Raw genomic sequence first — 24157 nt, 5'->3', positions numbered from 1 at the left:
TGAATTTTTTGATGAGACAGAAGAGTTAGTGACAGATTCACGATATTGACTCCTTCTCTGCCAGGTATATTGAACTTTGTCATTTTATCCTTTAAGTTTTAAATTTTTATATAGCCAAAGCAATCTTTTCCTTTATGGTTCATTCTCTGATATACAATTCTTCATGTGTATTTTAAGGGAATTAACTCCTCTCCCCTTTGTGCCCCCTACAACAAAAATGCCTCATCTAAATGAAGGCAATGGCACCTTCCTCAAAGGCTCACTGTAAACGTTAATAAAGAGAACTTACACTGATGTACTTGTTAATAGTAAAACAACACAGAAATATCAATTATTAGCAGTTCTCAATACATGGCGGTTATTAACATCACATGCCCATCGGTCAAGAGAGTTCATAATTTTATGCAGGGAACGTGAGCAGAGGTGCTTGGGATAATGAAGTCTGAAGACTCAAATGGACCATAAGAGACACAGACACTGTGATGGAGAAGTACATTTCATGTCCGCCGGCAGGGTGAGGAGCTCGAACTGCCAGGACAGAGGCCCCAGACGATACGGACTCTTACCTTACTTAGTCTTCCCCTTCCTCCAACTCCGTTTCTTTGTGCACCACCACTCTGGTGACCGACATGTCTGGGTGCTGCTCTCGGGCTTCCCGGATGGCCTGGGCCAGCGCCTGCCAGGGTCAGGAGAGAGCGCCGTGAGTGGGGGAACAGGCTGCTTCTCGGGATGGCAAAACACACGCATGCTGCTCGACCGGGATTCCATCTCCAGCAAAGATGGTTTTATTGCTTTGAGGAAGCAGGGATTTGAAATGGGCTCACAGTTCATTTTAGAGAACGTTTCTCATTTCCCCCAGTTCCCATTTTCCAGTCTTTTCAAATAATGGTGCATGCAGAAGAAATGCGCAGACTCTGAACCCTAGCCTTGTACCTGCCGCGAAACTTGGAGGTAACAGATCTTCTCTGACCCTGATCTTCTCCCCTGTAACCCGAGACTAATGCTAAGCTGTGAGGATCATTTTAAGGTTCGCTGTACCGTCTGGAGGGAGGATGTAAAGCATCCAGCCCAGCACCTGTCCTGTACACTCACGGGGCACTTGCCGTCACCCACTGCCTCAAATGCCCAGACGTAGGAGCAGGCCTTGCTCATCCCTACCCCTGCGGGCTCTCACTAACTGACCGAGGTAAAATGTTGGTTGAGCTGTTATGTTGCAGGAGAAAGATCTCTAAACTTCGAGGGCACAGAACAATAAAAACAGCCGCAGCAATGGTGACATACAATCAGCAAAGGGAAAGGAGAGAGATGACTCTTGAGCAAGTGCTGGTCTGTATTTTACAGGCAAAACCACTGGAGGTGCAAAGGTCAACAGGCGGTGCTCAAGGCCAAGCTGCTGCTAGGCTGTGGGCAGGAGCAGGACCCGGGGTCCCCTCCGCTGCCGCACAGGCTCTTCCCAGACCGGGCGATGAGGAGGCTGGCAAAGTTTCTACGTACAGGTGTTGTGACAAAGTGGAAAGAACCTATTTTTTTGAGGGGAAACAAGTTTAAAGATGTCTTGGGGAGAAAGTAAAACACCATGGAACATCATGCAAAGTCTAGGAAAGATGTCTAAGACAAAAAGGAAAGTTCTCGAGGAAACCACGCCTTTGAAAGCAGCAGCACAGGTTTTCCCGTGCCTCCGCCATCCGCTGGAGGGGACGACTGCACTTCTGACCGCTGAGCGGTTACTGAACAAAACCTGGGGCCTGAGTCCGCACACGCACAAAGGTAAAGCTACAGAAAAAGAGGTTTTACACCCCAAATTTTTACACAGAGCTTGGAAGACACTTGAGGGTGCTTAAATTTCCACTAGGGAACAAACTCTGGTGACCCACCAGTGTCAGGACCAGAGCGAACTCAAGCAGGGGACTCTCGCATTCGAGCAGCACAACTGTGGTGGGAGCAGGCGGGCTGGAGGGCGAGAGTGGGGTACGGAGAAGGGCGGCGTCTGATCCTGGAGGACGTCAGAAAGTGTTTCCAGGTGTGTTTGGTGGGGATGCGGATGGGAGCCAGAGTGCAGCAGACTGGCTCCACCATTGCGTGTGTTCAGAGGGAAGTGAGAGATTGGAACAGTCAAAACGGACTACTCCACTTTGGTTCGGGAATCCAGTTTGGGAAAGGGACAGCTCCGATAGGAGCCAAGTGTAGCTACAGACGCCTTGTCAGATACTTTTTAATTCATGTTCATTACAAAGATCTGCCTACATTAAACCAGTACAAATGTTAAAGGGGAAATACAAATGATGCCCAAGGGAAGGGAACACATGTGAAACATGTTTTAATTAGCAGAAAAGTAGGGAAAACCAAAAACTGCTTAATCGTCTTCAAACACATTTGAAATCCGTGTACCATTAGTTCCATTCATTCTGTATTATCAGTACATGAAATTAAATACTGCAAAATGTTAATTTACGATGGCAAAAGACTGTGAGAAAACTATCACATCCTCCTGCCAAATTGAGAAGTTATTTTACCAGAAAGAAACACTCTGAGGAGTAACCGCAGTGTCCTACGTCCCTGGTGTGGAGCTGAGCGTCAGGACGTACACAGGGTAAACGCCTGCAAAGCAAGGGTCTCTAAATGAACGATTCCTTTTTTCCTATCTTGTTCAGAGGAAGGGTTTCTTTCCACTATTAAAATTCTTTTAATATAGGGCAAGGAATTGAAAAGGGGGTCAAGGATATTCAAGTCACTACGTGATCGGCTTCTGTTGTTGGCAGGGAAGGGATTTCCCTCTAATTTTAAATACTTCCACGGTCTCATTACAGGCCGTAAGGACAGAGGGAGCTTCATGAGCTCCCGGTGCAACCATACCAGAAGCCACAATTAAACATACTCAAAAAAAGTTGATGCATCTTATAAGTAAACATGAAAAAGTTACGAAAACGTTAAATATCTCTTCTCTCATTTGGGTATCTGCCCTCGGTTTTAAAACAGGCTGAAGCACCACATCGCACAAACAAGGCCCTGTCCCTGCAGTCACAGGTAAAGCTACGGGTTTTTTCCTAACGTAAGAGTCAGGAATATGTGTTATTTTGGTACTTACATTTCAAAGTGTGTTTTCATTACTTGCTATTCAGAGGCAGTATTGTTACAACAGGCCCAAAGACAAGAGAATGCACATAAAACCTGAGAATAATCCTTGGAAAGAAAACATGGCATCAGAAAGCCAGAAAGTGCAAAGGTTCAGTGGAGGCTGGGAGAAGACCCCGATTTTCACTTTCCATCATGCCAAAGAATGTGGGCTCCCGCCTCTCACACCATAGGAATTCAATAAATGCTGGCTGGGCTAGAGTCCCAGCGGGGAAAAAAGAACAGAGTTTGCTACAGCTTAGGTCAGAGGAGCTCGAAACTGTCCCAGCAGAGAAGAAATCCTCTCTACGGGGAGCTGGAGGCTTTGTTTCCACGGGGTCATTTATTTTCCCATGGCAAACAGACACAGGTACTGGTCAACTCCTAGGAATCTCAGAGTCAGGGCAACCCTTTAACCTCTGATAGCTCTCAAGGAATGAAAAAAATACATCAGGAAAGACGTAAGGAAAATCACATTTACAAGGGTTTACAAAATGTTGTTTTCTTTTTAGGCAGAGAAGAAAATCTATTTCTCTTTGGTCACAAAGAGTGAGCTTTTTTAAAATGAGAAGTTCTGTTCTGTAAAATTCTCTTTCCTGAGTTCGATGTTGTGTTGAAAGCTGGGTAACCCTCATCTGTTCTGACTCCCCAGCTGAGATGGTCAATTGAACATTTCCTTTCCTTCAAGTTGTTATAAAAGAAAATAGCTTGGTGTCCTTTATTTTATTTTTTTTTTTTTAAAGATTTTATTTATTTATTTGAGACAGAGAGAATGAGCTACAGAGAGCATGAGAGGGAGGAGGGTCAGAGGGAGAAGCAGACTCCCTGCTTCTCCCTCTTCCTCTGCCCCTCCTCCTGCTTGTGAGCACACGCACTCTCTCTCACTCTCAAATAATCTTAAAAAACAATTAAACTAAAGCTACCCTCAAAGTCACCAGATGAGTTCCACGCATCACCTGGTTGTTAAAGTCACGCAGCCTGATCAAGTTAACATTAAAATGGAGGCACAATTCTTTTAAACATGTTTCTGAATCCATGTAAATTCTCTACTTTGTAAGAGACTTCAGATTTCCTTCTCCCACTCCTCAATAATAGTAATAATTAGGGGAAAACACCTAAGGGTAAAGAGCCCAATTTTTCTAATGTTATTAAAAAAATACTTTATAAGTTCCTAAAAGTAGGCATAAGTCAAACTTAGAGACTTTTCTTAGTTTTTGGAAGCTAGTGTCATTAAACTGCCATTCATTTTTTAATCTATGACTTGCCTTTAAGCCAGGCCCACATGAATAACTAATGGTTGCCAGGAAGCCTCTCGATTATTTGGATTCAAAAGTGCACGTGAAGCCAGTGGGAAATAAACAGCAATCCATGTTTTACGCTGGTTTGGCATTAGGAAGGCTGAAAGGACAGGCTGTGTCTAGGTTGGGAAGTGTCTCTGTGCCATGCTTAGGAGGTGGATTCATCCAAGAGGCACTGGGAGAAGGGGTCTGACCCGGGGATAGGACGTGACGACACATGCCCAACTTAGAGACATGGTCACTCTCAGAAGCAGAACTTCAGGTCTTTACCTGGTCATGATCGATGTCTGCATCTCCTGTGATCACGATGCGTTTCTCAATTCTTGTTTCAGATATTCCACCTTTCACAGTCTAAAGGTTATAAAGAAACGAAACGGGGGAGACAGCAATCACTGACGCATGTGTATACTTAATGAGAGGAAATAGAAGGGAGCACATCTAGACCTTCTGGTCATTAAGGCAACGCACACTGAATGGAGAAGGCGGACATTCCAGACACTGTGTTTAAGCTCAGCAGAGATTCCTATTGATAAAGTTGTAGCACCCAAAAGTCTTCCTCAACTGAAAGCAACTTTAAAACTAATTTATCGAGATTCAAGGGAAATTAAGATGAGATAGATACCATTTAATCCAAATAATCCTGTTGGGACATTCCATTACAATTTCCCGGAGTTTCTTTACTCCCAATTGGCCAATTTGTTAAAAGAGGAAAGAAGAAATAATTCTCTGGTTTATGTAGAGTTACAAGGAATTCTAACAATTTAGGTCCCTGGTTTAGGTTTGGGAATTGCTTGATGTCATAGTTTTGACTGCCTGATTCTCAGACAAATCCATGGGTAATTTTGTTCATTTGGTTTAGGGCAATAAGATAAAAGAATCTGGCTTAAGATACAGAAGATACATGAGGGCGATATAAAGATTTGTGGTCAGTGATAACTTCTGTACGTCGCTGTGCCTGCTAACAAAGACCGCGTGAGCAGACCGGGGACAGGAGCTCCGGCACGAACCACCACCCAGAGTCACTGGCTCGGAGCAAGCTGGCAGAGCCTGGGACATGACTGAGGCTGACGGGATCATATGGCTGTGACGCTGAACTACGAGCAAATAACACACAGTCCTGAGAAAGCACAGCTCTGATAAATTATACACTACGTCCCAAGTGATAGCACTTTACTGTAAGAGACCAGGTTTATCGCAAGCCTGGATAACTGGATAGCCCTTAAAATGAGCACCAATACCATCTTGCATTTACGTGGCATTTTTTTAATTCACAAAGTTTCTGGCTGAAATACAGGGTGAGGAGGGTATAAAGGATACATTTAAATCCTTCAAGCACTAACAAAATGTGAGAGATAGGAGTAAATCTGATGACAGCAGCATGCATTCAGGATCACCTGGAGGGCTCCTACAACCACTCCCAGGGTTTTGGTAGATCTGGAGTGGGGCCATGGGACTCACACTTCGAACAAGTCCCGGGAAAGACTGCTACTGCTAGTCCGGGGACCATACTCTGAGAACCATTGGTCATCTGGTGTTAAAACTTTAGAGGATGAGAGAATGATCTGGAAAAATGCCCCATATCCAACATATGAGCATCTTGAATCAATGAAGGGAAAATTATATTACTTTGAAAATTCTGAATGATGGTCTTCATTCACTTGCTTCGGTTGGGAGGGTTCATTTGTACTTACCAAACTTATGCTTCCGCTTCTATTATACTCTCTCTCTCCTGTAGCTGGCTGATGTATGACCTATTTTTATCCCCTTGTACTTTACAAAAATACATTTGTCAATGGAGCCCAATTTCTTGGATACTTTAAGTCCGGGCATTTTTATTCCACTGGCATGGTCTATTACTTTGAAGCTTGTACAGGAACAAAGAAACAACTCAGAAAAGGTCCTGTTTGCAAGGTCTCACCCTGGATTGCTTTACCTTGGTGATATGCGTTGTTGTCGTTGTCGACACAGACTCAGATGTGATGGTTTGTGCCGTGAGTAACGTCCCCGAGTCACCACCGGCCCCGCCGTCAATCTTTGGATAGTTGGAGGAAAAATACAAAGTAATGCTTAATTTCCATTATGTTGTCAGAAAAGACCCCTCCCCGTCGAATATGCATCTTGTGAAATCTTCGAGGTCGGCAGAAGACGTTTTCTGCCCATCCTTTGCATGTTTGTAGCGGTGATTTACTGAGCAGGAGGTTGGCTGGCCTTTAAACAGAGTAAAGGCAAAGGCTAAATGCACGTGGAGAAGCAAACCTCCTGGGAGGGAGAAAAAAAAGGAAGAATCAAGTAGAAAATGGGACTGAGAGCTACAAGGGTCATGAGACAGTTTGACCGAAGGCCTTTTGCAGAAGCTAGAAAAAGAAACTAGAGAACCAGACAGAGAAGTTTCCAGTGACCAGAAGTGCTGAGTTCATTGTTTTTTTAGCACAGGTGGTAAAAACAGATAAACATTTTCTCATTTACGAAGCCACAGAACATGACTAGGATAGACTAAACCTATGGGATTTGGTAATTTGCTTATCTCTAGTAGATTTTTTAAAATAACATTGTTCCTGTAATAGTTTGTTATGAGCATATATATGCGTACATAGATTTTAATATGTATGCATGCATGTGCTCTCTCTCTACATATATCGTATATAAATCCCAGGGATTTATCTAAATAGGTTTTGACTTGTTTGCTTTGATACTAAAAAAGGTAGAAAGTTGTAGAGTTTACCAGGGGAAATAGGAAACAAATTAATAGCCTAAGAGTACATGTGAAGATCACCAAACATACTTGTCTCCCAAATTCTGACATTATCACAAGGAAATAACCAGAAAGCCCAGAGCCTCTTGGACTAAGTTACGGGGAAACTTCTCTAAATTTGAGTCATGCACCTGTATTTCTTTCCTAGGGCACTTACTATATACTACAGACAGACGAGTACATGCTCTCCCACCACACCTGTTCATAAGAAACCCGTTTTGGTTTATGTGGATCTATGCACACACATGGATAACACGTCTAAAATAATTTTGAGGAGTATTTAAACATACCCACATTAAACCTTTTAAAAAAGATTCTGAGAGAGGTCAATAATCTGCCACCCTCCACCATGGTACAATCCTACTAAAGAACACTAAATTTCTCAGATGAGAAAATAGTTGTGTAAATTTCTAAACAGCTCCATTTTGAAATAATGAACGCTTTCCCCTTTTTTTATTACCCTTAAGGCTAGACATCTAAATGCATATTTCAAATCTTTACAGAATCAATGTCTGAATAATGTCTAAAATTAAACCCACAAATCTGATAATTATTTTGACACACAGTATATTTACATAAGATCGGCAACATGTCTTCAGAAAATAATCCCACGTGAAGGAGAAGCACAGAAGTGTGTGTGTGTGTGTCTGTGTGTACACTTGGCAAGCAAGAATGAGTTGACTGGATCTATCTGCACGGAGTTTGGGGGGGTGGGGTGGAAGAGCCTAAATCTTACGAATCCACAAATTACAACAGATCCAATAAACTTTGTAAGCGACCTGATTCCCAAGTGTATATCAACAGGGACAGAGAGATATACATGAACAACTTATAACATGGACAAGACTGCTACTGCCTGTCCTAAATAATCCTGTGTATGCCCTCTCCCCCGCCCGCCCCCCCGCCCGAATTGCTGAGCCACCAATTTGACTGCAGCTCTGTCGTAATCTAAGAAACAATACAGCAGGTTCGATTGCGATTATGACACCGAGATACGGAAGGCTACATCAAGGTCAGAAACACATAAACTAGAAGACAAATAAAAACAGACACAAAGTAAAAAAGAACTCAAGTAGTCCAAATCTAGAGTTTTTGTACCTGTGGAGACTCATATGTGATGGTTTTGGTCTCAGTTTGAACAATAGGGACTTCCTTGGTGGAGATTTCTGTCCTTTGTGAGGCATCAGAAATTGTTACCATCTCTGTTTTTACCACTGGTGGCTGAGGTGGAAAGGAAGGGAAAAATAAATTCTAGAGGTCATGAAGTAAAAGTGTTTAATGGAGCCTTCAAAAATAACTGCAAAAAATATATCCAAACACACACTCATGCACAAGAGTAAAGGTAAATAAAAGACACAAAAGAGAAATGCTTTCCTTCAAATACCATATATATGTATGTGTGTATATGTATGCATACACACACACAGACACACATATATATGTATGAAGAATAAGCTAACATAATGGCTCCCTAAATTATGGTACACTTCAAATTACCATGGTCCCAATTACACGTCAGACATGGTGTGCACAGTGATATATAAACTTTAGCTTTGGGGCAAGCTGTAACAAAATGGAAAAGAAAACAAAACGGAATGAACTATGTGAAGTGACCTGTCTCAATTTTTACTGCAGTTTAAAGAACCACGTGGTTTGTGTGAAGGCTCATTGTCTTTAATTGGCACATCAGGTAGGGAGACTAAGCTCTTCCCCCAAAAAGTCTCTTCTACCCTACCGACAAAGAGATTCTACTCTAAGAATATCTTCAAGTATGATCTTTTCAATTATAATTGTCTAAAACTTGCAGTGCTTCTTTTGTGTTATATAAGTTAAAATATTACATCTAGAGTTATTCCACCAACATTGCATTAAGGCTTCGAACAATGAAAACATTAAACAACAGGGTCACGGCCTGTTAGCTTGGTAGTCTGCTGAGCGTGTAGGTTTATTACAACACCAGACCATACTACTACCAAAATACTACAGTACTTTGAGAGAAAATTCCCAAGTGTAATTATTTAAAGAGGAACAACCATATGTTAAACACAGAAAATAAGAGTTCAGAGCATTCAAAGACTCTTGAAATGTCTTCTCTGAAGTGAAGCAGGAAGTTTAAAATATAGTAAAAATCCATTTAATTATTTCAAGACAAAGTCACTTCAAGATTTTCCAGCCCATCAAAGAGAGCCTACATCGGGGGCATTTAATTTTAGAATCAAGAAAGTCTCATGACTCCTAATTCAGAGACACCCACACCTCATGACCGAGACTTAATTTACCAGGAGTGTGGAGAGTTCTCTTTCTTGAAGAGAAAAAGTTAAAGACTCCTATCCAATGTAGATAATCCACAAAACAGATGATCAACTTGCAAATCATCCAGAATTGAGGGAGGACAGAATGAGAAGAGTGTCCTCCTATCAAACAGGCTAGCCTCTGGCCGCGCACAAGAAAAGAAAATGCTCTTAAAGCAATCTGTGTACGCTCTCTGGAATCTAAAAACAGCAATCACAGTGGTATTTGAGAAATATGTTTTCATCACTGCCGGATGCGGGACTCCGAGCACCACGGTAATCAGAACCAGCTGCCACCTCTAAACATCTAAAGCTGAAGGGAGAATCAGCCAAAAAGTCAAGCCCAATCATGGTAACGGCCACACGCACACGCTCACATTGACCGTTTGTCAAAAATACAGATACAATTTTTCTCATTAAGCCAACAAAAAAGGCTTTTAGCACAAGGAAGCAGTGCAACTAAAGACAAACAGCTGAAAACATCCAAAACGTGCAAAGAAAACTTTAAGTGTGAAACGAGAAGGGGGAAAAAAAAAAAAATGGTGTGGCTGCTGAAGGCAAGTTTACTCTGTCAGGTGGATCCAGGTGCAGTAAAGAAGCCAGAAACCGTGAACAGAGCTGGCAGAGAATCTAGAGAGCAGTGCTTTTCCCCTTCCTCCCAGGAGAGACAAAGACCAGGATCTCGTAGAAAAAGCTGGAGGAGGATCGGGAGGACAGGAGAAGGAAGGCAGGTGTTCTCCACCTGAGAAACAGCTCTAGAGTTTAGCTCCCACTCGGGTCTCCCATTTACCTCTGAACAACAAATAATTTGTGGCAAAACATCAATGTCAACATGAGACACCTCTCCGTTAACTGTGTGTTGCTCGTCCTCTGTTTCTTCGCTCATGTCTTGCTTAACAGCGCCTTCGTTTACACTCTTCTCTGCAGGTATCTGTGGGGCACCTACATTCTCCCGGATCACTGTTTCTACTGCGCTTACACTGGCACCTGCTTGTCTGACTGGGCTGGCTTCTGGTACCGGTTCCTCCCTCTCTACTACCTGGGCTGCTCGGCCGGCTTCTTCCTCCACCTCTTCGTCCTCCTCCTCCCGTTCTTCCCGTATGGTGCCCGCGGTCACACGGTGGTGGGGCCGGTACTCGCCCCCGTCTTCCTCCTCGCTCTCGCTGCCGTGGCTGCTCTCAGAAGACAGGGAGGTGGAGTCTTTCTGGGTCAGAGGCTCCACCTTACGCATCTCCCCAGGACCACTCCCAGGTGATAGCTCTTTACCGTTCATTTCTTCCGTGATTACTCTTTCGTCTTTCCCAACCTCTGCCTGTTTCTTCTCCTCCACTACATTCAGAGTCTCATGTGAACTCTGCACAAAAAAGAAATGGATGAGGGAGAACAAAAATACATGAATAAATAAAAAACAAAACAAAACAAAAACAAAACCGATGGAAACCAAAGTTAACCAATGATGGTAGGTTCATGTCATGGAGAAAAACACAGATGATTATGATGGCTGACTGAAAGGGAAGCGGGGAGAACGTGAGGGGGTCAGAAACATCAGGCGATGGCGTTAACATGGAAAAGGGGAGAACCTTAACAGCATCACTGGCTCCGGTGCAAGGCCCTTCGGACTCAGGAGCGCGTTTCTGCGAAACAAAAAGCAACCGAGGACACAAATCAATACAGTTTTACACCTCAACACCCACCAAAACAAACATCTGACACTGCAAAGACAGAACAGCAAGAATCCACATCCACAAAAATCTTTGCTCAAGGTCACATGGAGGACGATCCAGACAAAAATGCGAAAAGCTTACGAAAGGAAACAAAAACACAAAAGAGCCAGCATCCTCCCAAAGACATAAAATGCTCTTATTGTAGTTATACCCATCAGCTCTCCTTATTTAGTTGAAAGGGGAGAAAAAAAAAATGGAATTATACCAAAGCTGCCTGATTAAAGTTGAAATTGCAAAACTTTTAAAAACCTATTCAATAAACGGTTTTGATTTTAAGCAGACTATAAAGCCTGGCCTGAAACTCTGATTCCTAAGTGAATACAGCCTTAATGAGATGGCACCTTTATTTTCTGCTGGCTCATTTAAAAAAAAACAGCTGCAATTGGCAAAATTATACTTGGGTCTCAGATAGCTATTAATACAAAAATGTTGTTTCGGAAATGGTTATTAACCTCCCAAACTATATTATAGATTGGCAAAAGGGGTATTTTAACATTAGGGTGGATATCAATGATAGCTCCAAGTGCCTTCTTCTAGAATTTAGCTCCTCCAACTAGCATCTTTGGAAACTGAAATGAACCAAGTTTATTATCCGAGATGTTTATTCCTGCCCCCCTCCCCTCCGCAGACATCTACTTCTTGGGAGTAAATTCACTCTAAGTAGTATACTACCTAAATGTTTAATAAATACCTGTTGACTAAATACATTAGTAATATAAATAATTATGCTTTGCTATTGATAACCAGTGTAGAAACTTTCTTGCAAAGGAGTTTTGAAAGCTTACACTTTTCCTTAAACTTGTTTTGAAAGGAGGGGAGGGGCTATTTAAACTGATAAAAATGAAGCCTCGCTAACTTTTTAACATTCGGGTGACATTAGAGCCTGTGATCTCACTGGGAAATAGTTCTGCTAGCGGTAGTAGCCCTACTTCTTCAAGAAGGTATCTCCATGCCGCACGGAGCGGGGCAGTGTGCCTCTGAACCCTGCGGCCAGAAACGAAGCCTGCGGCGTAGCTGCCAAGACTGCATGGACAGGAGCTGGGTCCTGGATCAGACAGCAGCATCCCCCATTTATCTGCACCTGTGACGTGGGCAACCGTGAGCAAAAGGCTCTAAAAGGGCACACTTCTGACAGCACCCGTCAACATGTACTCTCTCTCTCGAATCTGTGCTGTGATTCTTAGTTGCGTGGTAAGGCCACGTTTTCACGGCTCGAAATCAGTAGCGTGTACATTGGTACAAGAGAAAGATCCTTCCAGTTTTTACTGAAAACCCAGAGGTTTCAGATATTAAACTGGAAAACTCTGAAACTTTTTTGATGAGTAACACTTAACTATAAACTTCTTTATAAATAAAGATATCCAGTGGTCAGAACAGTTCTAAAGCAGACATCCCATCATTATTATTCCAGGTCAGTAAATTATTATTACTTAACCCCAAATGGCCAAGATGGGCTCTGCCCAAGTTCAGGGAATCCCTAAGGGTCAGTCCAAGAAATGAAAATAATTATTTCACTGGGCATGGCAGGCACTTTGTATTTTTACACATGAACAGAATTTTAAAAATAAGCAGCCATCAGGAGAGGCCTGAAAGGTGTTTCGACTTTAAAAACTTTTCTGCCAAACACACTTCGCTTCCCTTAGAGTGAGGGCTTCCTTTCCCACAACAACTCAGACTCTGGGCCTTACTGCTTTAGATGAGTCTCTGAATTTAGGCAGATTTTGTGGGCTGACAGGGGACCAAAAGCGGCAGGAGAAACATCCAATCTGTGGTTTTCCCTCATGTCCAAATTCAGTCATTGTTTCTTGAATATTTCTCCCAGGAAGACTTAATTTTAACCAATGAAAGCACTGGAGAGAGGGGTTCCTAAATATTCGGGGGAAAAAAATCATATGTGGCGTTTGAAAACAGGGGAAACAAAGTAAAATGCACCTCAGGCAAGCGTGAGAAGGGCGAGGAAGAAAGCGTTTCGGGAGGCGCGCTACAGTTCACAACAGCGCCCTCTGCTGTCCGAGTGGTGGCTGAGATGAAGGGGGCTCGCAAGCTATCAGCAAAGCCCTTTTCACTCAACAAAATGGACGTTATTTCCTCTTCTAGGCTCTGGAGAAGTCAGAAAAGGAAGAGCAAAGAATTAACAAGGAGTCAGAACAGACAGCAGTGACCTGCTGAAAGGAAAGGTAAGGTTACACAAGAGAGAATCACAGAACAGCATAAACTGAGAGATAGGCGAGGAGTTGGAAAGATTCTAGCAGGCGTCTGTGGCGTTTTGCCTAAATGCTAGCTTTCCACTCTGCTTGAGAATCTGAGAGCTCTCACCTCCGGGAACTAGCTTAAAAAAAAAAAAAAAAGCCTTAGTTTATCCCTGAAGCTTTATTTACAAACTGAGCACAACTGATCTACCCACACATTGAACATTATTTCATATATTCCTGAAGGGGCTGCTCAGCTTCAGCCTCTTTCTGCCCAGAATGGTCTCTTCAGGGGCCCCTACTCTTGGCCACGCTTGTTCCTGTGTAAGAGCTTGAGTGACCCCACCCTCCTGCCTCCAATGCCCTTCCCGGGGCACACTGGGCCTTGCCGATTTTGTCACCTCTCTGAGGTCCACTTAATAGTCCCTATGTTGTAACGGGCCTCCCTATCCATTCCAGCTCCTCTAGCCTCCTCCCTTCTCCATACCACTTGAATGGTCTGTACGATGAGCGCTCTGACAGCAACCCACAGACATTCCCTCAGACATGCTAAATAGGCCAAGGATGAAGAGACAGGTAGAGAAAACAATTCTCAGTAGGAAGACAAACTCAGAGGTGAAAACTCAAGTGAGCAATGTGAAAACCGTCTGTCCCTGAGAAACCATGAAGGCAAAGTTCATGTTGCCATTTCTGGCCCTGAAACAACAGTCCCTAACCCACCTGAGGGCACGACGGGAAAGCCAGGGACTGTCCCAGGTACCTGTAATGCCAACAGCAAAAAGTCGCCATAAAGCGAAAGTCAAAATTGTGTAAGAATACTTCCTAAAAAACCCTAGTGTTCAGAGAGCTTAAGGATGAATGAATAAATAAATGGCATTTCTGAGATGCCCCTTGGAACAGGGCACTGAGGGGGGGGGGTGAGGAGTAGAGACAATGAGAGGAGATGGGTGAGGTGCAGAAGCACTTGCAATATTCAGGAGAGAAAAAAACATCTTCTGGGTTAATTCAGCTTAATTATAATCTCCATAATTACATCATCCCTCCGGGCCGGGTGGGTGGAAAGAGTGTCCTTCCTGGTAAGAGCACTGGGGAGCTCAAGTGCCATGCACTTAAGTATTCAATAAAACATCTTCAAAAGTACCTTACAACCACAGTCCATGTAATCTCTACTAGACTCATGAGAATACAAGTATGTCATAATGCTTACAAAAGAGGATATACAATAGTTATTTACTAAATGTAAATGTATTCTACTAAATGATTTGGTTTCCAATTTTCTCTCAAAATCATATTCAAACTGAAGCCATTCTGAAAGTTCAAGGTATTTATTTATTTATTTATTTTTAAAGATTTTATTTATTTATTTGAGACAGAATGAGAGAGAGAGGGAGCTCATGAGAGGGGGGAGGGTCAGAGGGAGAAGCAGACTCCCCGCCGAGCAGGGAGCCCGATGCGGGACTCGATCCCGGGACTCCAGGATCGTGACCTGAGCCGAAGGCAGTCGCTTAACCGACTGAGCCACCCAGGTGCCCCAAGTTCAGGGTATTTAAACAAGAACTACTACTGTTTGGGGGAGCCAGGTTGGCTCAGTTGGAGGAGCATGGAACTCTTGATCTTGGGTTGTGAGTTTGAGCCCCGCATTGGGTGTAAAGATTACTTAAAAAAAGAAAAAGAAAAAAGAACTACTGTTTTTATTTTATCTATGAAACCCGTATTATAGAAATCTAGAAACTTTGGTCAAATTAGACTACTCTCATGCATAACTTTTTATTTTACATTCATTAAGGATTAAAATTTAAGGAAACCCTACAAATCAGTAGCAAAATGAAGATGCGGCAAAGACAAATTTTAAAGGTATTCTGTTAAAAGCCAAACACTCCGGTAGACTTAACTGCTCACACACTTTCAACTAATAGTAGTGAAAGGTTATTGGCAGGGAGACGGGGGTTACCATGTAAGTGGTCCATAAATGTTGGGTGAATGGGTGAACGGAGGCGTGACTGCAGTTACAACAATCCACATAAATGCCAAATAAGAATATATTTTCCTGCAGATGCTGGAGAGGAAAACAACAAAAAAGCAGCCACTTCAAGTATAGAGAAACCATTCAGGAGCGTTACAGGAGGTCAATTCCAGATAACAGGATCTTAATGTAACTTCTACGACAATGAGTGAATGAATGATTTCTATTGTATATGGTTTCTGTTGGACGATTCTAAACCATGACAGCCTGGAAAAATGATAATTTTCAACATCTTCACCAAAATTCCCAATCTCCTATTGCAAAAAGTACAAAGACATCATTTTAAATTGATCAAATGCTGTCATGTGTCTTGCTTCTGGAGGATAAATTTTCAAAATTATGTAATATTTCAAAGCATATGATATTAAAGTCATTTTACACACAGTCTGACAGGCTTTGGATTTCAGGCTAACCTTTAAAGTATATAAATATGCCACTTGGTTTAGCTTTATAACATTATCTTTCTCATTTGCGGTCCTCTGGAAATATTTCATCTCAGCCACACCTCCAATTCCTTTAGGGCAAGGCTTCATCTTCCAGTCACCCTGCCTCCTCGCCCACCCCACTGTATCTTCTGATGAATGTGACTGTCTATGGATTAACAAGACCAGACTTTGCGGAACGGATACATTTTTTCCTTATCACTGATTTCTGCTCTCATTCACATCCCCCCTAGGACACATTCCTCATCCAGCACCAGAGGGATCTCTGTCCGACATGTGCACTAGATCATTACCCAGCTTAAAACTGTCCAATGGCTTCCCATCACTCCTATGATAGAATTCCAAGCTGTCAGTCTGGTCTTTAAGATCCAGAGTGGACCTTCTGACCTCTTGGACTTTTCCTAAGCCCTTGTCATCTAGACTTTCAGTTCCTTGAACTAGTTCCTGTCTTGGGGCTGTTGCATTTCCTCTTCTTTACACATGGAAGAATCTTCACATGTCTCTCTCCTTCTCTTCATGTCAAGGTCTCACCTCCAAGGCCATCTCTTTCCTGCGCACAACGGGAAAGCCGCCTTCCCAATCACCCTCTAACAGGACACTATATTTCATCTTCTTAACCCTTATTCCTTAGTACCCTACATTTTCTAATTACTAACTAACACGTCTATCTCCCCCACTGGACTCTAAGCACTCTAGTCCCAGCAAATGACAGGCCAATCAGCTGGCTAAGCAAAATTAGTAGAAACAGAAGAGGTCTGTAAAAGCAATGGAAAGCTAACTTCCCCAGTAATATCAGATATTTCATATATGCGGGGAGCACAGAGATCTGAGTGGCTACTGTGACACACATTAGATCTTTTCTCCCACTAAAAATCTTAAAAATGAAAGTTCGCAAGGTTTCCAAATGTAGTTAGAAAAATAGCTACCTACATCACACATGCTTGTAACACCTCCACAGTCTGCACACAAGCGTTGTACTAATGGTGCATTTTCCCATGAGATCATGGTCTCCCAATTGTCAGCCACATACACAACAATGTGGGGTTACTGATCACCTAAATTGGTTGACATGTCTGCATTTCAAATTGTGGATTTTCAAATACAGTCCTCCTGCAATATGGTGTTTCTCACTAATGATCCTATGTTTCTCTATAAGGAAATTTCATTTTTTAAATGCTCAAAAAATTATTTCAACAAAATTTTAGGTGACTACATAAGAAAAAAAGGAGTATCTTATGGCTGTGGACAGAAATAAAAGGAAAAGGGGAAAAGCAAGAGTAGATCCAAGAATGCAAGGTGAACACCTTGTCTGTCTCCTGGACTTTTCCTTCAACTGTCCGTGTTGCTGCCATCTGATGCTTCTCCTTCACGGATAAAATATCCTTGAAAAGATGATCTCCTTTTCTCTATTGTTTCAAACAACAGACATAATCAACAAATAAGACAAGTACATTACATCTATAGCAACACAAACATAAAACAACTGTGTGGGTCAGCAGAACGGACCGGATAAAGCAGCACATAAAGGGAGGACAAGATCTTAGCACGTCATTATACATGTTTTCTCCAGAAAACACAACCCTCTAGAGCTGACTGCTGACATAGGGGCATTAATATCTTCAGGAAATCTGAAAATAAGAATGTAAGCTGTATACAACTTTGTAAGACCCTGGTGTTTTCGAACTTAATGTTGTCATCCGTGGTTTTCTCGGTTCAGCGATTATTTTTGCGTCTGTTCTCAAAGAGCTATTCTCCTTTCACTGTCACAAACTTACAAATTTAAAGCAACTAACAGCTTTGCCTTTTTCAGAAAAAGTGAATAAAAATAGCATGCGACTAACACAAGTGCATACACATTTGGTAACATTCGAGCCAGATGAGAGAGATGATGAGCTTCAGGGGAAGAGAGGGCTGTAAGGAAAAGGGGAAACACGAAATTGTTGGGTAAAACCTTCATATGCTTTTTAAAACAGCACATTTAATAGAGTATGATCATTATCTCAAGTATGGTAAATGAGTCCATGAAAGTTCTTGGGTGATAACAGATTTTGGAGCATCAGAAAAGAAGGGATGCAGATGAGAATGAATGGAGAAATAGATTGAGAATATCCTCGAAAGGCAACACTTAATTGGTATATTGGAAGAAATAAACCATGGAAAGAAAAAGAATGAGTTCGAGAGATGTTATGGTTGAAAATCCTTTTAAAACAGTAGTCTACATTTCATTACTAAGAAGTTTCAGTTTTAAGCTGTATAACATTCTGCAGATTTTCAACAGGGCTCATTAGTTTTCAAAGCTAAGGTTAACTCTTTATCCTCACAGTAATTACCTTAAACCACTCTAAATACGATCTATATTCCTACATCCCTTTAATTATTAATTAATTATCAAGTAAACTCTTATTATTTCAGTAGTCCACAACTGAAAACCTTATTAAATACAACACAATATCAGTTCCTAAGCCACCCTATAGAACATTTCATTACTACTCATTTACTTGAGTAAAATAGTGAAATTATTCTGCAAGTTTTGAAAATATTTTGAAACTCACACAATTTATTAAGAACTATGTCAATAAGTATTACACTGTTAATATTTAGTATTTAAAACATTGTTAGCAATTACATTAAAAAGAAGGGAACGTTGTCTAACCCTCTGAGAATCAACATCATAGATTAGCAACCTGAGTTCTACCGAAGAGCTGGAGTGAGACATACAGCCAACAAACAGCTATTGACATACCCCTTGTGTCTGTAGGGACAGAGGTGTGATACGTCGTTTTTCCCATTCATTAGGGCGCGGCTCAGGTGTGGATTCCATAAAATTGCGCTTGAGTTCACTAATGCTAGCCTGATGTCTCAGTATGTCCTCCTGGGCCTTATCGAGGTCCTAGCAATATGTAACGTAACAAAGGGCGGAAATCCAAAAGGAAAAAAAAAAATATCCCAGCAGGACAAAAATAAAAAACCAAAAAATAAGACAAAGCAAACTTATTAAAAAAAACATAGGAAAGCAAGAAAAATGCCAAGTCTCAAAAGCCATGTTATCACCTATGAATAGAAGTAGTTCATCAAAATTTGAGAATAGAGCCAATGCATATATTTTTTTAATGATTCCCATTTTAATAGGTTCTGGTTTCTTCTGCTTAGAATTTTTTTAAAGAAATAGTTACTTATATTATTCGAAGGAAGCCATGGGATCACTAGTACTCGAAATGGCTAATCACCTTCTTTCTAGTAACTGGATTTAAAATGCAGCCTGGGACTTCGCTCCTGCAAATTTACCTTTCTCATTCAGGTTATTACCACAGCTGCATTCTGTGAATACAGTAAATGAAGTAAAAATAGAGAAAGGTATTCAGAAGCACATTTGGCCTGATGGGAAAGCCAGACCAAGATCATCAGAGAGAGAGAGAGAGAGGAAGAAAACCAAGGGTTGACTTTTTCCAGGAAATTCCAGCAATGGCTTTTAATCCTTAAGGAATAAAAATACTGGCTTCCAGAGGCTCCTTCTGTTTGGCCTCTCTATAAAAGAGGGAACCTCGTATACTGGTTTCGTGTACTTGCCAAGCACAGCTGTGAGGCCCAGCCACCCCACATACCAAATGGTCCTTAGACAAGACAAAGATACAAGAAAAACTATCAGGTCAATTTTCACTGGACTAGGCCCTGACAAATGGCATCTGTGGAAATTTTTAGATTGGCCCTGTCTTTGTGGGAATAAAAGGTAATTAATGTTCAGGAAACACTTTTAAGTGAATTTTAAATGTTTTCTTACATTTCAAAATCATGGGGCCACCTGCGGATTATAGCTTTCATCCCACTCCCAGAGGAACAGGTCATGCATCTGGTAAAATTAGATCTTCCACATTCATGCACAAGCATAGTTGCTCCTCTAGGAGCTTCTATAGCCATTTGCAAAAACTCATGATAATCTAAAACTCTTTGCATGGCATGGAAAAATGACTGTGGCTTGAGATCAGGCACATTTCTTGCATTTGTTCAAAGCAAGGTTACATATTACACTGTAGAGCATTTTAGTAAGTTATGCAAAATACATTTCCAATAGTTATCAAAGCTGCCAAAAGCAACCAGATTAGTCAGATTACTGAGCATTGCAATTCTCCACTGAATACATAACCATTTTACTACCATAAAAGAAGAAGGGGAAAAACAAAAACAAACAAAAAACGTTCTCGTGTGACACGGGGAATATATTTTACACACCTGATTGGTTGGTTAGGTTTTTTTTTTTCCTTTCTTTCTTCACTTTCTTTTTAATCCAAACAATCCCATTAATCAACATTTTCTCAAAGGTAATTACTTTAAGTGAACCACATTCCTAATTGCATGGATTTAATCAACTTTCCCCCATAATTGTGAACACGGATCTAAAGCCATTTAATGCCAAACCAACAAATATCTATTCTGGGTGAATATATATTAAGGATGGGACGTTACTTCAGACTCTATACCGCAGAGATGACCCCTTAGGAGAGAACAGATTTACCTGTAGAACTTTAAGAGTAATAGATAAAAATTCTACTCATTCGATTGAACAGAATTTTTTTTTTTTCCCAGTTGTCACTTTGAGAACTTCTAGTAGATCTATTCCTACCGAAGCCACTTTAAAAGAACAAAGTCGGACAGCTAACATGCACTCCAAGTCGAACTGTCCCCCATGCAGTTCATGCAATGTGCTTGCGGGAAGTTGCCGGCCAGCCAGCCTGCGCGTGACCTCCCGTCCACAGCAGCCTGGCAGCCATGAGGACAGAGTTGTTTTCTTAAAGTATACAAACCTCCAACATTAAATTGCTATGTCTGACATAAATATTATCCCCTTCTACTCTCAGGGAATTTTTCTGTGAAATTAAATCACACACAGGGGGGAAAAGGCAAATAAACATAAGTGTATCAATCAGCAAGCACCAGAAACAACCCCGAGTTGGATAGTCCAAGACATTAAAATACAAGAGGAATAAAAATCTTAAGAACCTAGAAGCCATAACAAGCAAAACTCACATATCAACCCCGAAAGTGTATTACCCCCGAACCCACACGCACGTGCACACACACACACACACACACAATAGTTATGGCAGGCAGCAGTCACCGGGTATTTAATTTGGGGGGGGGAGGGAATAAATATCCACCTCCTCCAGCTGTGTCTCCTCTTCTTCCATTTTCACCTGAAAGTCATACAGCAAATGGCCAGAAAGAAGGGGAGCAGTAGTAGAAACTCTACCCATGGGTGCAAAGATGTATTTGAACTGAAATGGTGAACTAGAATTACCAACCTTTACTGTTTGGCCCTCAGAAGATGCCGAACATAAAGCCACTTTGGTCTTTCTTCACCTACAGTGTTGCACAAATGGTGGAAGGAATCCTTTGCAAAGGTGGAATGGAGAATGGAAGCTTCACTCTTTCTCAGTCCCTAGATTATGTGCTGTTTTTGAATGTTTTTGCTCAGAAATGAAAATAGGAGAGTGTAACAACGGCATAATTCCATCTGTCCTAATGTGAAAGGTCTAAATCAACTAGGACGAGGGCAGAGTAGAATGATGTGAAGTGAAAACCAAATTTTACACCAGGGACAAATATTCACCCTCTAATTCAGTTTTTTACCATAGATTTCTTTCCTTGGGAGGAAAATTGGTTTATTTTGCTACCTGCATGTTAAAATTATATTTAAAAGTACTCATATTTTATAGCCACTTTTCTTTCATAAAATTCTTTAAATAAGAATAGTTTTTCATAGTTGGATAATCCTCAGTATCTAATGACCCAAAAGAAAAAAAACCTGTAAATTTAAAACTAACTCATGGAGATGAAAAGCACAGCGTAGGGAATATAGTCAATAATATTCTAATAACGTCATATGGTGATAGATTACAGAATTGTCGAATTGTTATGTTATACACCTGAAACTAATGTAACACTGTATGTCAATTATACTTCAATAAATTTTTTAAAAAAGCATAAATCCTGGTAACTACTGACTCAAGGAAAGGAAGAACAAGAAAGAAAAATAATGATTCTGAGACCAAAGGACAATAGTGTAACCTTCACATGTTAATTTATAGCAGGATCATACATATTCCTTTTCTTCTTTAACTGGAATGACAGTGTTAGAAATCTGAGAGTTCAAAATGCCTTTTTTTTTTTCTTTAAACCAAGTATTTTTGAGGTGAGCAGGGAGCTCAGAGTATCTTTTTATCAGAACGGAAAATAAGAGCTATCCAAATCTATTAAGGATCACGTGCGAATTCCTTGGTCAATACTTAATTCTCTAAAACGCCAATCTTCGGCATTCTTCAGGTAACCTTTAGGAATAGTGGTTTCTCCCAGTATGCCTAATCATAGCATCGTCTTTACATTTTTCTTTATGTTTGCTCTAAATTGTGATTTTTCCTTAGGTATGGCCAGTACCCACAGGATATGAGACACTAAGTCACCAGACCACATGTAGCAAAACAAAAACATCCTGCACATGTTAGCACCAACCTAGTAGTGCAGAGGTGGCCCTATCCAGGGGTAAAAATCCTCAAACCGGACACCTAATCTTAAATAAAAGGACACTAAGTAGCCCAACTTTAGGGCGAATAGTGTTAAATTTTCAAAAAGCCATGTTTCATTTTTCCAAATGTATTTCTTAAAGATAAGAGTATTATCTTCCTTACAAATACCTGACAGTGACTCTTTCCTAAAACTACATGATTTAGAGTTAAAAAAAAAAAAAAAAAAAAGCTACCTGAAATTCATTTGGTTCCCAAATGTTACAGTAACAGGGAGACAAGGAATTTCTGAGTAAAGGTTACAGATGCATCCTCATAACTGCAAGAACGAGCTTGGCTTTCTAATGAGAAATAATAATACTAAGGAGTTCTACTAATACACATCAATTACGGTTATATCCACTGCATCCTAAGTTCTATATTGAAACAAGTTTCCTTTCCATCCTAAAGGAACAGCATCGATAGCACTGATACTTGTCTGCAAAACGAACAGAGCCAATATGGATTGTTAAGGGCAACACAGGTTTCCTGTTATTGTTTTGTTTTGTTTTGTTCTGAAGACCTAGCATGGTCTAGGTATTTACAAAATAATCCATAACTTTGCTCTCAACTTCGAATGTGTGGACCTGGTCCATGGAAATCAATGAAGGGAAAGTACTTATTTACATGTATTTCTCATGCACTAAAACACCATGTATGCGAAAATGTGCGGATCCTACTATTTTGAGGGTAATCCGTGGTGAAATTTATGCACATGTTTACACTCTACATTAGGAATATGTAGTTTTGTTGAGCCCACAAATTAAAGCTTATGGAGGAGTGTCGGCTGCTTCCTCTTCCTCGGTTTTGTCATTCAAGTCCCAGTCATAAGAAACGTTGAAGGAGGCGGCTTTAGCCTCCAGATAGCAGAGGGATAGAGCCAGAGGAAGGGCAAAGGTGAGAGAAAAAGGCACTGACTGAGAAGCAGAGAGAAGGAGTCCGAAGATGAGGATGAGGGAAGGCAGGAATGAAGGGGACGTGATAGGAAGGTAGTGCTGGACGTCTGTGGGGAGGAAGGAGACCCAGACCTTGGGGAGGCTGGGGAAAGCGAGATACCCATCTTCATCGAGAAGGGAGGGGAAGCTAGGTGGGAAGCATTTGCAGAAACGGAAGGAAAAGTACCCAAATTCAGAATCCTTGTGGTCAGCCTCGTTTAGAGGCTTCTCCTGGGTGGACGGACCATCAGGCTGGGGAGGGGCTGCAACAGGACCCGAGAGAGAATCAAGGGTGCGGACCTGGCAGTCCCCCAGCTCTGACGGCTCACCAGTGGAAGGGAGCTCTAAGCTGTCTAGCGTGATCTGGTCGGCCTCCCCAAAGGGGTCTTCCTCCGAAATGTCTGAAAGCAAGTCCACTTCAGGGACTGGCAAAAGGTTTGGGGAAAGAGATGAAACACAGCGAATGAGTGGTGAAGGTGGGCACATGGAAACAAGCTACTCTCGGAAGCAAACCCATGATTGAATGTGAAATCGCACAACAGATACATTCAAAGGAGAAACAAAGGCAAGGGAGAAAGAGAAGAAGAAATGGGCAGTTAGTGAAAACTTGTACTGGCAAGTAGGGATTGTTATTAACACAGCACAGTTAGAACACGAATTAAATGATCCACTTTTAAAGAGAAAAACTGGACTACTTTTATCACGTAATTTTCTGACTAGTTGCAAATAGATCCAATGAAACTTAAAATAACATTCTTCCTTTTAAACCCGGCTGCTGACAAGCATTCAAAGGTTTAGCAGAAAGACCAGCACACCTAGTCATTTGCTAAAGATAAG

At 41.4% G+C, this 24157-nt stretch overlaps 1 protein-coding gene across 1 annotated transcript in view; it reads right to left on the bottom strand.

The window, feature by feature from the left end:
• The window catches only part of EPB41L2 (erythrocyte membrane protein band 4.1 like 2), a 216263-nt gene that overhangs the window by 16322 nt on the left and 175784 nt on the right, over positions 1-24157 (bottom strand). Inside the window, exons 13-21 of the mRNA XM_044917548.1 lie at positions 20631-20693; positions 18575-18721; positions 17136-17237; positions 11033-11086; positions 10243-10806; positions 8260-8382; positions 6343-6441; positions 4680-4760; positions 567-676 (exon numbers count right to left, since the gene is read on the bottom strand). Coding sequence (XP_044773483.1) covers positions 572-676; positions 4680-4760; positions 6343-6441; positions 8260-8382; positions 10243-10806; positions 11033-11086; positions 17136-17237; positions 18575-18721; positions 20631-20693 — 1338 coding nt within the window. The 3' untranslated portion in view covers positions 567-571. The remainder of the gene's footprint in view (positions 1-566; positions 677-4679; positions 4761-6342; positions 6442-8259; positions 8383-10242; positions 10807-11032; positions 11087-17135; positions 17238-18574; positions 18722-20630; positions 20694-24157) is intronic.

This window comes from Neomonachus schauinslandi, chromosome 8 (genome assembly GCF_002201575.2).
Source record: "Neomonachus schauinslandi chromosome 8, ASM220157v2, whole genome shotgun sequence".
In the NCBI taxonomy this organism is placed as follows: Eukaryota; Metazoa; Chordata; class Mammalia; order Carnivora; family Phocidae; genus Neomonachus; species Neomonachus schauinslandi.
Note: the sequence above shows the minus strand (reverse complement) of the source record. Positions and strands in the feature narration are given on the sequence as shown.